Source organism: Mycteria americana, chromosome 2, assembly GCF_035582795.1.
Source record: "Mycteria americana isolate JAX WOST 10 ecotype Jacksonville Zoo and Gardens chromosome 2, USCA_MyAme_1.0, whole genome shotgun sequence".
Taxonomy (NCBI): domain Eukaryota; kingdom Metazoa; phylum Chordata; class Aves; order Ciconiiformes; family Ciconiidae; genus Mycteria; species Mycteria americana.
In genome coordinates this window covers 27552415-27566320 of record NC_134366.1, presented here as the reverse complement: position 1 = coordinate 27566320, position 13906 = coordinate 27552415, and the positions used below count along the sequence as shown (strand labels likewise).

General features: G+C 39.4%; 1 protein-coding gene across 2 annotated transcripts in view; it reads right to left on the bottom strand.

Moving 5' to 3' along the window:
- LOC142405425 (putative acyl-CoA dehydrogenase 6) overlaps positions 1-13906 on the bottom strand; it is a 94658-nt gene that overhangs the window by 18198 nt on the left and 62554 nt on the right. For both annotated transcript variants that reach the window (XR_012774175.1, XM_075492831.1), the window contains exons 4-5: positions 9924-10030; positions 3777-3944 (exon numbers count right to left, since the gene is read on the bottom strand). Coding sequence is in view for 1 of the 2 variants with exons in the window: in XM_075492831.1 (XP_075348946.1) it covers positions 3777-3944; positions 9924-10030 (275 nt within the window). In the remaining variant the exon portion in view is untranslated. The remainder of the gene's footprint in view (positions 1-3776; positions 3945-9923; positions 10031-13906) is intronic.

Genomic DNA, 13906 nt, shown 5'->3' with positions numbered 1-13906 from the left:
AATCTTCCTTTACTTAATTACCTTCGTTCTCTTCATAAGGGGTACTATATACTAAAAATTACCAGCAGCAGTAGAAATCATCTGCCCAGATAACTCCTGGAGTTTGTCTGTATTAAATAAATCACAAGCCATCCAATAACACACAAATCTCAATCTAGCAAGGCCAAGTGCCTGACTTAATAAAATCACTCTTAACAGAGCCATCTGTGCTACTTGCACCAGTATCACTGAGATGGATTGCTATATCTCTTCCTGGGCAGTTTTTCCCAGGCGTCTTTGATTTTTAATTTTCTCCCACTCCTCCAGCCTTCTGACAATCTCTTTTATTTCCTATATTCTATCTTGAGAGAAAGGCAGTTGCTCTCTCCTGACACCATTTAGTGCCATTACAAATGGAGAGAGGCACATTTTAAATTGCAACCTGAGAAACATGCTCTTTTCCCTTTCCTGGATGCTCTTCTCTTTATTATCTCCTCCTTGCAATCTACCCTAGCGCTATCCGAGGACTCAGAGGACAAATCAGTGCACAAATAGTTACCAGATTAGGGCTGCAAGCCATTTGTCTATGTATCTTACACACAGACATGTTATGACTTGTTAGATTCTCCTTCATCATATGAGAAATTCAGCTTTTTTTTTTTTAAGACTTCATTAGTACAAGGAGTATTCACCTAATTTAGATATCTGCTGTGAATCCACACTGCGATTATCAAATTCCCTTTATGAGAAATGTATTCAGCAGTGTCTTGTCAAATCTGGACCATGATTTGCTCCACCCCAGAATAGATACTGTACACACCTAAAATTAGAAGAAGTAAATCCTACTTCATATCTCCAGTAAACCACCAGCTGTTGAAGTTCATAACTTGCTTTCAGACTTGGAACTTTTTTTTTTTTTCCAATCACCACATTATACAAGTACAAAACAATTAAGATTTTCACAAAAAATGCTGGACTAGTGTCCCATGTCCTTCCAGCTGCTAGCAAGGAATGTGTTACTGCTGCGCCATGGATCCCTTCCTTACCCGGCCATATAGGCTGGTGACTGCAGCAGTTAGTCAGACATAACACACTCATTGTCCATTGTGCTCGTTCTTGCGCTTTGACACACATACATCTACAGACGCTTGATAGTGCATCATTCGGTGATGTCCTCCAGACGCTTCCCGTACAGTCTTGGTCTGCTGCCCTCCAAGGAGCACAATCTTTGGCAGACAGACATCCTTAGGATACATCAAAACAGCTGGAGCTTCCTCCTCACATCTGTGTCAAATGGCAGCCTTTTTCATACTTTTCCTCTTTGTCTTCCTGAAAAATCTCACTTCTGATATGACCCACCCACTGAGCACAATCAACCATCTTAATACTTCATTTCAAAAGGTCACCAATCTTGGTACAGTGACCCTTTTGGAGGTCAATATCTGTATCACACAAAAAAATGAAAGTATATACACTTGAGGAATGCAATTTTTGTTTCTAGGAAGACTTCTACACTTCTGCAGATCAGTTTCAGGTGACTCAGGCAATTTTGCCACTCAAAATCTGTTCACTGCAGGTAAAGAAGGTATATGCTGTGTGACCTAACAACACCCTCCTCTAAAGCTACAATGACTCACACGTCTTTCTGGAATAAGCAAAGTAGCTGAAAACCTCCAAGTCAATTTCTGTGTATTTGATCTGCCTCCAACAGTGGGTTGGCTGCTTTGTTGTTTTAGGAAAACTGATCTCGGAGAAGTAGCATTGCATCTGTACTCTGACCCTTTCATGAAAAATCACAAGGAGGACTTCATGCAGATGGCTGGTAAGTGAGTTTACCTGGAAATTCAGGGAGATTCTGGCTCCGAGTTACATGTTTGCTCATCACTTATCAATACGGACAAACTCAACAACTAGTGAAGCAGCTCAGGCTCATCTTCTGTAAGGGCCCATTCAAAGCCTGTCTTGCATGAGCAGCAGTTGTAGAAACTCACAACCCACTCAGAACTTGCTTAATTCCCCAGGCAACTCACTCACTTGACTTACTCTATACTGAAATTCACTTACAAGACATCCCCCTCTTTTGCAACACTGGAGACCTGGGTTTTGTTCTCACTCTGGTCTATTAAGTGAACATATGGACCTTCACTTCACTGCCATGGTGGTGTCCCTACATGTGAAATGCTGATAATGCCATAAATTTTGGATGTAAAATACTCTGAATTGAATGAACAAAAATGCCATAGGTTTTAATGTTTTATATTAATATATAAATACAGCAATATACAGTATTATATATTAAATAGATATAATATATTTAAAATATGTAAAAATATATTATACATTATATATCAAATAAATGAATATATTACATAATTTTCTAAATATTAAAAATGAGTGAAAACCAAAAAGGTTTAAAAACTTCTGAACAGTTATTAAAACTGCAAAAGGTCCCCACCAACATAACCTTAACTGTATCCTCTCTGAACGATGTCCTTTATGAATACAGCACATTATTGCCGCAAGGTCTGCAGAGTACTCAGGAACAGACACCAAGTGGACTGTACCACTGAAACCTGTACCCTTAGATTAGGATGTACTTCTACAGTGTCTTCACCCAAATTACTAGTCTTCTTCAAAAACAAATCCCTGCTTCCAAAATCTTTGAAGCTTTCACTCCAGCCCACATTTAACTCACAGACTGTTTTTGTAATTTAAACTGCTAACAATAGTAGTGCCCTGGCAAAAAGATCCCTTTGTAGAGCACAGCCATGAAATGCCTTGGGTATGCCTGCACTTCTCTTCAGCAAGCCCACCAGGTTGGGTGGTGGAGGATGGTTATTGGGGGAAGATCAGGACCATCCACACAATACAATCACAGCACAGCATTGCATCCTTCTAGTATTCAATACAGCTGGTCAGTAAACCCACCCAAACAGAGTCAGATACTGCCCACAGACTCCTGGGAGGCAGGTGTTGGCGTGTGGGATAAGATTGTTTTGGGAGGTATTTCCCATGTATTTCCCAAGTTTGAAATCTCTAAACTCTTTATCCTTTTATTTTCACATGTTTGAGAATCACTTTCAGTATTTTCTGAAGAAATATGACAGCAAGCTTAAACATACTTCTCCATTCACTGGAAAAAAGTATATATTCTGTTCACCAGTCCTCATACAAAACAGGAAGGAGTTTTACATGATTTTGGAAAGATAACTTAAGAACATTTTGCATATAGTTCATATGTAGCAAAGATCTATGTAAATAGAGTAATACATTATTTATTTTGTGGACTGTTTGCATCTTCATGCCTTCTGGGGACAGAAAACTAAGATAAAAGTTTTGTGGAACTTCTCCAAAACTAAAAGACACTAGATGTTAAAAAAAAAAAAAAGTTGGCTCTATTTTAAATTATTTCTTTGAGGCATTAATTTTGTCCTTCGCATTGACTTGTCTATTCATTCTCACAGAAAGTTATGAAATATTCCCATGCAAATGTATCTGAACAACTTTTATACATTTATTTTTGGTGAAAAGGACTCTCCATATCAAATTATTTGGGAGTCACAAGCTGAAGTCTGCAAAATATTTAACTTCCTTCTCATTTCCTCTTGTCCCCCCACTTCTTTGTGGAAGTGTGCAATTGCATTTCAGAACCAACTTTGTATAACAGTTAAACACCTAACTTAGAAGACCGTTTATGGGTGCAGTCCTTTCTGTCAAACACCTTTCCTTCTTGTATTGGGCATACACAAAAACACCAATAAAATCAAATTAGAAGAGAAAGAGTTCTGTGTTATTACCAGGCAGATTCATTGGCAGACATATGAGAGATTTATTTCGATGGGGAGGTCCTTCATTGGTGTTTGCCAGCAGGCACATCCAGTCTGCTTGGCACCCGGATGTAGTCCACATCTTACCACCATTTATGACATATTCATCGCCTTTTCTCACAGCTGTTGTCTTGATACCTATTTCAAAACATAGGAAATGAAGGGTTAATTCTTGTGAAGGAGGGATAAGCTGGTCCCTGTAGTACGACTGGCAGAGTTACTCTCTTGCTCTCAGACAGATAACTAATATTTGATTCTCCCTTCATACCCCCCAAGTCCTCTAACCCTTCCGGGCTGCACAAGGCAGACCCGTCTGGACAACTCTTGGAAGGCAAGCCAGGGAAACCAGACCACTTCTCTCACCCTCCTTTAGGTGGAGTCTTCATCCCAGTTGATGAAAGCAGAAAACTTTCCCTACGTAAATTTGGTCATCAAAAACTCCGGCCAGAAACATTTCAGTCTGAGGTGACCTATTACGCATTTCGGTTACTGTGCACGCTAGTCACTTCGGAGGCCATTAATTTCAGAGTCCTGACTTAAACAAACATAAGCCTCAGTATCTGTGTATGCATAAAGATATACATACACGCACTTCCTGCATGTTCTTTGTCAGAATGGCGTAATAAATTCAAAGCTAGTAAACTTTCGAAAGGCCAAGTCTAAATGCTAAGAATGTCTGTACACAAAGGAGTTCTAAACACCTGCTATTTATACCCCCTGGCAAAAAACAATCTTATTTTCATCCATGAGTGTTCACATCATCCTGCAAGCAGCCCTAGCTGCAACAGACAGCCAGAGTGAATCATTAGTTATTATTTACACTCCAGCAGAATTTCCAAAGGGCTGTCTTCTTTCCCCTGCAATTGATTTTCTTCAACTAAAACCCCAACTGAGGAAGACTCTCCAACAGATATCTAGCTATAAGTATGTGATGGTAAAAGAGAACCCTACCACACCCCTAATAGCACCTGTAAATCTAATGAGACTATCAAGTCCATAAGAACCTACCTACTGAGGGAGGCAGTAGACTTGGAGGGTAGGAGCCAGACACTGAGTGGAGTGGGCAGGCACATTTAAGTCAGCTGGTTATACCTTCATACACACCCACCTCAGTCTGCCCATGAACCTTCTTCCCAAGGGCTCCAAACAAAAAAAAAACAAACCAAAACCAAGTATCTGATCTTCATTTACAAGATAAACTGGGACTGAGGTCAGCATGGCTGAAAAGAAGCCTTGTTAATGACGGAACTAGGGAAAAATGATGGGAGAAAATTGGATAAGGTGTAAGACAAGGGAGTATCAGATACAGCTATGGCTAAAGGAACTTAAAAGCAGATAATGATGAACAGCAAGGGAGAGTACTAATGTGGATAAAAACAGTAGCCATATAGCTATTTAGTCAATGAAAGGACTATGCCAAATCTGTCCAAGGGACCTGATATGAAATCTGTATAATAATAACGGCCAACAAACTGAAGGAATCTGAAATACTGATGCTTATAATACATGGACACAGACACTGGACAGTTACATACATGGAGACTAAATAATAAATGAAGGACACACAAGAGCCAGAGTAAGAATTACAACACTGTACTGAAGTAGCGTGAAAAGGATGGGAGCATACACAGTGATTTACATCACACATCCCTTTGTTGTGGAACAGCTACTGAAGAGATTAGATAGAGGTGCCATGGAAGGTCTGCAGAGGAACAATGAGCACTGTGATGTTATCACAAATGTAAACAGTTCTTGCAAGCATGGCATCAGAGGAGACTAATCACCCAAATACAGATTAACGAACAAATGCCTTACTAATGGGAATGTTCAAGTACTCCCAGATGTGATGGTTTGACAGTTAGCTTCAAACACTTGAGAAACAACTATTTAAAATCAACTTATGAAGAGTTGATTCTCTTTAACTTTAATTAGAAGAAAGATGATCAAGTCAACAAGTAAGTTTTATGTTTAAAATACAGCAGGCTTTGAAAACCTACTTAACAATTTACTAAAGTCAAGTGGCTTCAGTCTCAGGGATATGGCTATGAAGATAATTCGGAATATTTGACTGTAATTATCCTCCTTGATAGGGCATAGCTCTGGGAAAAGGCTACTTCAGTCAGTGCTCCATAACTCATTTTTGGCAGGTCCACACCACTGGCCCTGTAGTGCCTATAACTGAACAACTTACAGAACGTGCTGTGAGGGCCCCTTCTAGAAAAGGCCACAAGGCATCATCGAAAGGCATATAATACAGATAATGCCATATAAGCAACCAGGGCTGGTCACTTCACCATTCAAATCACAACATACTTGAGCCTCAAGTTTTCTTCTCCACTGTGCTCTTGAGTCCAGCCATGCATCTAAACCGATTTGACAAAAGGCAAGGTTGGCTTCAACCTTTAAGGTCAATATGGTGATCAAAGATAGGCAATGCATATCCTTAAAGTAAAAAAGTGAGGAACACATATCCAGAATTCACATCATCAGCATAGGAAAAAAAACAAAAACACCAAAACTTGCATTAAATAGTTTCAAGTCTCACTGAATGAATAATCACTTCAAAAAACAGGAGAAGGCCTACAGGAAAGGGAAGAGATTAGTTATCAAAGCTACAGTTTGGAGGTCAGAAGTTAAGAACTATCACAGGTCAAACTAAGTTAAATCTTGCAGATGAAAACCAACAAAATCGAAGAAGATTGAGGCAGCAAAGAAAAATCAGCCACAGAAATGAAAAGAGAATGAGAAAAAAAATGAGACATATAGAGGACACCTCAAAACTAAAGAAGTATTTCACACAAGATTACAAAAAGATTCACAATATAGCTGACAAAGCAAGACATCTACAGGAAGGACTGTACAGAAATTAAAATTAGTGAAAAAAGAGGTTGTTGGTTTTGGCAATCCGCACAGCCTCAGAATACATTTGGAAAGAAAAGATAATTCAGTTTACCAGTGGTATCTTATTTAAAACCAGTCTGATTTATTTATAACGAAAATGGATTTTCTAGAGAAAAGCAGAACAGGAAAAATCCTGTTGGACCCAAGCAAACTAAAATTGATGCTACTAGGTAACTATGAGTTAAAATTTTGAAAAGATAAGAATTAGGACAAAAGTGGAAATGTGGGTAAGGAACTTGGCAAAAGGGAAATTGCATCAGGTTGCATTAAAAGAGGACGTGCTGATGTGCAGGGAGGGTACTATTGGAGCTCCTCCTTGGATATCAGCCTTTGGACAAAACCTATTGAATATTTTCATTAGTGATCTTTAAAAGAAGAATAGGAATACACTAATGAAATTTGCTGGTGACACAAACTTGGGAGACATCACCAACACAGAAAACGGAGGTATCGCCCAGCAAGAAAGGAATGATCTTGAGTTTTCAAATTCAACATGGCAAGTACAAGTACTTAGGCACAAAGTAATAAGAATGATTGCTGTATCTTACAATGTTAATAGCAAACTGCTAATGAAGATGATCTGCATAGTTAATTACAAGATTCACAAGCCAGCAAACTGTTGTATAACATTACACATCGGAGGGTAATATTCCTATTAGGGTTGGAGAAGTATTTGTGCCATTATAGACACCGTGTGCAAATTTGTTTTTTCATGCTCAAAAAAGACAACCTAAACCCAGAGAAGCAGAAAGACTGGATTCCACTGAGACAAAATGGGGCAAGATGTCTACCTCTTCAGCATAGATACGAACAGGGTTACTTGGTGCAGTTGCCTGGAAGACATAACTTGAAGAAAGAGGAAGTGTCCTCCATGACGTGTTCTTGCATATCCCCCACAGACTATCAGCAAAACATTATATAAACTGTGGAACAGTAGTGAGATAGAATGAGACGAAATCATTAAAACCTACAAAAATGTGTATGCTTTGTGGTACCAAGAATCCTGAAATTAAAGAAAGACACTTTCTATACCAACTGTTCTGTACTGTTCTGCTTCTCAAGTCATCTCTGTGCTAGTTTTGTTGTACATGGTCAATACTATGTACAATATACAACAACTACATTTGAAAGCAGACAGGTGTTCCTTCAAATTTACTTGAAATTTATATTAGACTAATATACACAGTCCTTTTTGTTCTGTTGAATTTTGAATAAATTAATTCCAGGCACCTTTCACTTCTCATGTAAAGAAACACTTTTTTGTCTTCTGTGTTCACATCACCTTCAGTTATTTTTGGAACTGGCAGAAGAAAAAGCTAGAGATACCTTACTCTGCGTCATTCTTCAAAATATACTGGCTCACATGGTAGAAGCATGTCCCCAACCTTAACATGTGAATAGTTGCTATGCTTTACTGCCCCTTCACTTATCACTATAAGGGAGACAAACATCCCAATAGCGTGAGAAACCAAAGGAAGTATCAAGTGCTGTTTCATGCAGTTCAGTCTACTTTAAAGCTGGGCCACCTGGAGCTTATATGTTCTCTCTGCCTCCTGCAAACCAGTGCCACTCAGAACATAAGCTAGTGCTGCTCATGCCTAACTTGTCCATTTAATTACCCTTTAGAAGCATTGTAAGCTGTTTTCTGGATTTATACTAGGGATCAGATCTTCCATGACAGGTGAAAAAGTATTGTCATTTCATCCTGTAGTCTGCCTCCCAGATGCAGTCTGGGTTCATGAGATAATCCTAGTTTATTCCAAATTTCTCTTTAACTGTATTAGTCCAAGCGTATCATACCAATTAAACTAGATAAACAACATGCAGCTAAAAGAATATTTATGTTACTTATTACCTGGAGCACTGCATCAAAAAATTAAAATCATATTTAGAAACTTCTGATAATCATCTAAGTAAACTAGAGAGGCATTAATTAAAATAAATGATGTTATATTTCCTCCATTAGCAAAATTCAAATTTCAAATTATTTTAATGAAAAACAAGTCTATAAAAATTATGGAATTTTTTCTTATGAACAAAATCAATTAACTAGAAAGGAAAACAGCAATGGATCATAGAGGAAGATTTAGTCCCATTATTTCATTATCCCCATTAACCCTCTTGAAAACTACCTGCTGCACCCTTGCTCTAACACTGAATAATTATCTATTTGTCTTGAGAAAACAACTTGAGTTTGGTCAAGGAGGTGGACATAGGACTCTGCTGATCAAAAAACTTCTGTCAAACTCAGCGATTTTGTCTGCAGAAACACGTCTCAGTAATTTGTAAGAGCACAATGTATTCTACTTAGCCATCCTGTGTCAACACAAAACCTCTAAAAGTGGTTTCTTGGCATTCCCTTTTCCTTGAAGTCCACAATTCACAGTCAGATGAGGTATCTTTTACTTTTTCTACAATATCTGTTTTAATTTAATTGTTCAAATCATCTATTGCCTCAGGAACTTCAGAATAATAGTTTCATTTGTCCATGTTTTTAAACATATTCTTGCACTAAACCAAGAAAAATAGTTGCATGCAAAGTAGCTAAATTAAAGCTAATAGATTTGACATGGCAAATTCTTCATTAGCTCTACATAAAACAAACCCCAGTTCAGAGACATTTTTGCTGCACCGGAACGATGGAAGGGGCCGAGGTGAGGTAAGAATGAGCGAGAGGAACCCATCGTGAAAGTGATGCCATCATTTTCAGAACGGACTAGCTCTGCGATTTGCCCACGTTCAGCGGGGAGGTCTGTTTTAAGGAACTGCAAGTTTTAGTACAGTTGAACAGGCCCCACCCCTTATCATGTGCGTCCGCAGGTTTGCACAGCGGAGGGTGGCTGTGCAACTACAGGAGGTGCTGGAGTGCTCCCTGCCCGCCGTGAGCTCGGACAGAACAGGGAAGGCAGCAGCAGAACAAACCCTAGGAGAAATCCAGGGCCAGCGTGACAGCTGCATATTAATCTGTTGTGCTCAGCCTATACAGGGTTATAGCTATTCATTCACTGAAAATACATTCAATTTGCTTGCTTTTGGATGCATCAGAGGCATATGTTACTGCTCCTGGAATATTACTTTTTGCCCTCACTGCACCAGACTTTCCTTCCTTTGTGTTTCTTACAAATGATAGTGGCAAAGGGAAGGGTCAGGGAAACCAGATTCTTTCCATTAAAATACCAGGCTGTCTAAAATTGGCAATTTGCTAGGTTAACTTACTTGCGACATCTGACCCAGCTCCAGCTTCACTGATTCCCAAGCAAGCCACAAAATCTCCAGCTATAGTTGGTACGAGGAACTGTTTTTTCAACTCATCAGAACCAAACCTGCAACAACATAATGAAAAAGATCAGATATTAAAACTTTTGAAGGTAAACTTTATTTACAAGTTAGTTACAAATTTAGTTATCCCCACAGAGTCATCATTTTTCCTATGATGAGGTAAAATCTGTCCAGATCCAAAAGACAGAATAGATACCCTCCAAAGCTATGATTCAGAGCCTTCACCAGAAGTGCAGCCACAATCATTTTAAATAAGGTTTTTACAAGTATTCAGGCATCTTACTCCCACAGAAACGTGTGGTCTAGATGCCCAAAATTTGATCTTTATGACTGTTGTTTTGAGAGCTATCAGATCTAAATAAACATAGTCCCTGGGGTTTCCCCTCAACGCTCCTGCACCAGTCTGCAGTCAGCCAGGATGGAGGACCGGCTCTCTGCATATCTTCTGACTTTTGCACCAGCTCTTTGCCAGGTTTTAGTGGTGACTGAAAAGTTATGACATGTGATGGCCACCCTCTGCAAATACCTGTATTTACATTATTAATATTTCACATCTGCATTTAAATCACATAGTGAAATCCATTAGTGCTTCTTCCCAGCCATTCTTTTAGTCCCCACAAAAATAAAAAGGGAAATGGCAAACTGTTGATGGCATTTTAACACAAAAAATTCACTTGGCCATATTTCAATTCAGTTAAGAGGCACCCTCTTTTTTTCCAATGTTTAGCTGCTTTCATCGATTCAAAACATGGTCCATCTCATTTCACGGTCGATTTTGTCCTAATTAACATTCACTGATTTGGTCTTGCAACGTGAATGGTGAGCTCGTGGTCTAGTTCTTGAACCTCTCTTGTGCTAGACTGAAAAATTCCTCGGGTCATGAGATGTCTCTTCTGTGAGCAGAAATCCATAAAAGTCAAGTTCCTCCTCAGCCTCCTCATCGGTGTGAGGCTTCTCAGGTCAGCATCTCCACTCACCTCCTTAGGCTCGCTGGCTGCCTAAGCAGGCTGCAGTTACCTGGGCCCTCCTTCTAAAACACTGTCCCAGTACTTCCAAAGGAGTGATGCTGTTTTAGCTAAGACTCTGACCCTTCCCCTCCGCTCCAACCCTGACACAGAACAGTCAAAGGACACGGGACAGCCAGAGAACAGACTGGGAGGTGGCAGACACTTTCACTCTGTGCACATAGGGAGCTCAAGTCCCAGTCCTGTCCTTGCTGATAATCATGGCAGCAATCCCAAATAAATACAAGAAGCGAGCTTGGAGTGTTTACTCCTTCCTCCAGCATACTGGGACAAAGTCCCCTGGTCTGTTATGTACCTCCCCACCCTGCCCAGGACATGATCAAGTATGGCCAGCTGAACATTCATTAGACAAAAAAAAAAAAAAAAAAAAAAACAAACCCAAAAAAAACCCCACCGAAAAAACCCAAACAACCAACAACATGAAAAATCAGATTATGAGAGGAGCTAGCAGGGATTTTTGGCAATGCTTTCTGATGCTTAAAGTTTTGCCAACCTTTAGTTATTTCAACAGAGGATTTCTATGACAAGAACTTTCCTCAGAATGTTTCTGGTTTGATATCTTTGTTTGGTTGGTTTAAGTTCCAGAAAACAGTTCAGCTCTTTCCAAAAATGAGGCTACAGCAGAATTTATTTTGCAATTAAAAAAAAAGTGCCTGGCAACACTATCTTCAGAAGATCATGGGTCTCTATGCTTTGCAGGAAGGACATGCAGCTCAGCAAGCAGCTAGCTATTGTGTTAGAAATACGTTGTTTTGGTAAAATTCTACCCATTTTAAATGCATCCCAGAAAAACCTCAAGTTTGCACAAACGCAATACCCACTTCTTCCCAGTTTTACAGCTCCAGAATTAGGAAACTGTTTGCAAGACTTGAGCTCTGACTCAAGACAGACCAGACTATGTCTGCTTACTGGGCCGGGGCCGTACCCCAGAGCATAGTTTCCCATGTGATTGACTGTGCAGCCTTAGCATGGCTCTAAAATGTATTTTCATACATGTGTGTATGTATACACACATATGAGTCTACAGTCAATAAACTGGAGCTCCTTGTTGATGCTGGGTAATCCAGAAGTCCTAAGTGTGAGATTCTTACACATTAAGAGTTGCAGGAAAGTGGTCCATCTCTTGTTGCTCCACACTTTATAAGTAACATTGATGGAATGTCATGAATACAAACACAAAAATGACAATTGTATACAATCTTGTAAATGGTGGGTAAAAGGAAAATAAAACCATGGCAAAATACAGATGTAAGAACACTTCCTTGATCTACATAGTTCTGTTTATGTGTTCTGCCAATTAGAAATTTGAAGTCACCTTTATTCATGTCAAATATATATAAAAATCTGGTTTCTGACAGGTTAGATTGCTACATTGAATGAAAATATGTCTATCGCACATCACTATTCTGACTTAATTGGGCTGATAATCATCTTGGTAGAACCACAGATCTTATTCACTTTTGTTTCTTCTGCTTCTGGGGAAAAAAAGCTCAGCTGAAGTGAATTAATTAAATTAGTAAGGAAAGTTCTGAGTAGAACTGACAGATACACTAGTATGATACACTATTAAGTGCAAATTGAAATTCTGAATACGAACAGCTGCAGGCAGTTGTAACACAGCTCTCAGCTTTTGATCAACTCAAGCTTTCTTGCACTGAAGCTCACACATTTGAGCACTATTCACCACCAAAGCAAAAATAAAGGGGGGAAAAAAAAAAAAAGAGAGAGGTTTTGGGATGATCTATACATTATTCTACAGTATCTCAAAGACAACACAATAGTTTACTCATGGACTTCCTAGGAATATAAAGAAGATTTCTTTTAGGCAAAGAAGAGGATAACTCTGACCTCCTGTCACTTTCCTTCTTACACACTAGCAAGAGGTGAATTTCTCCCAATTCTCTTTCTGTTCTGCTCCTAGACTCAAACTATTAATAATGCAGCAACCACGTGCCACACTTTCACTTCAGTGTAGTCCTGCACAGACATCCTACCCTCTGATGTCCAAGTCCAGCTAAGCAGTATTCCTTGGATCTTCAAGATACAGGAGAAGAAGCAAGAAAAAACAAAAGGGAAGAGATGCTCTTTACAGGCACAGAAAGGGTTAGAAATGCATGGTGAACAGCAGCAAGCACCCTTGGGCAGCATGGAAGCCTCGTTAAGTTCAGTAATTTACATAACCTGGATTTAAAAGAATCCACACTGCAATCAGCTTTCTCTCGAGTCCCTGTTTCAGTCAAGATAAGAAGACATGCAAGTTTAAAAACCCCACATTTAGAAAACTTATTTACTTTTTGTGAAAGATGGCATAAGAAAAAAAGCAATAAGAGAAGTGCTCTTAAAAAAAGCAATAAAAAAGGCTCCCAGTTTTTATCAAGCCTTTAAGCTTCAGTTATTTGAAGATTTTATGAAATAAATTGCTCAGTTTGAGCTACTGCTACGTTCTGAAAAGAATACAGATGAGAAGCCTGTATGAGACTACCTGATGGGTATGACTACCTCATGCAGATGAGACTACCTGAAGGGTTTTGGTTAAGAATGATTACGTCAATCTATTTATTTAGGAATGCATTTTGCACTAAAATGCAGGTATTGTGAAAGAGGAGTCATATTAAAGACTACCCTCTTCAGATCATGCAGTTTTTAAGAGCTACTCATGTGGCTGGTGTCCTGCTGCCACCACACCAGCTCTGGAGACCTCAAGGCTGCCCACCAGACAACCTGCCACCATAGTACGGCCAGGCTGTCACCAGGAGCTGGAGAACCTTAAAGGTATAGGAACAGTGAAGCCGTTTTGAAGACAGCTAGTTCAGAAGCAGCTGCTTGACTTCATAGTGCCCCACCGTATTGCTCTGGCCAGGTTAGACCCTCTCAGGTATTCAAAACCACAAAGCA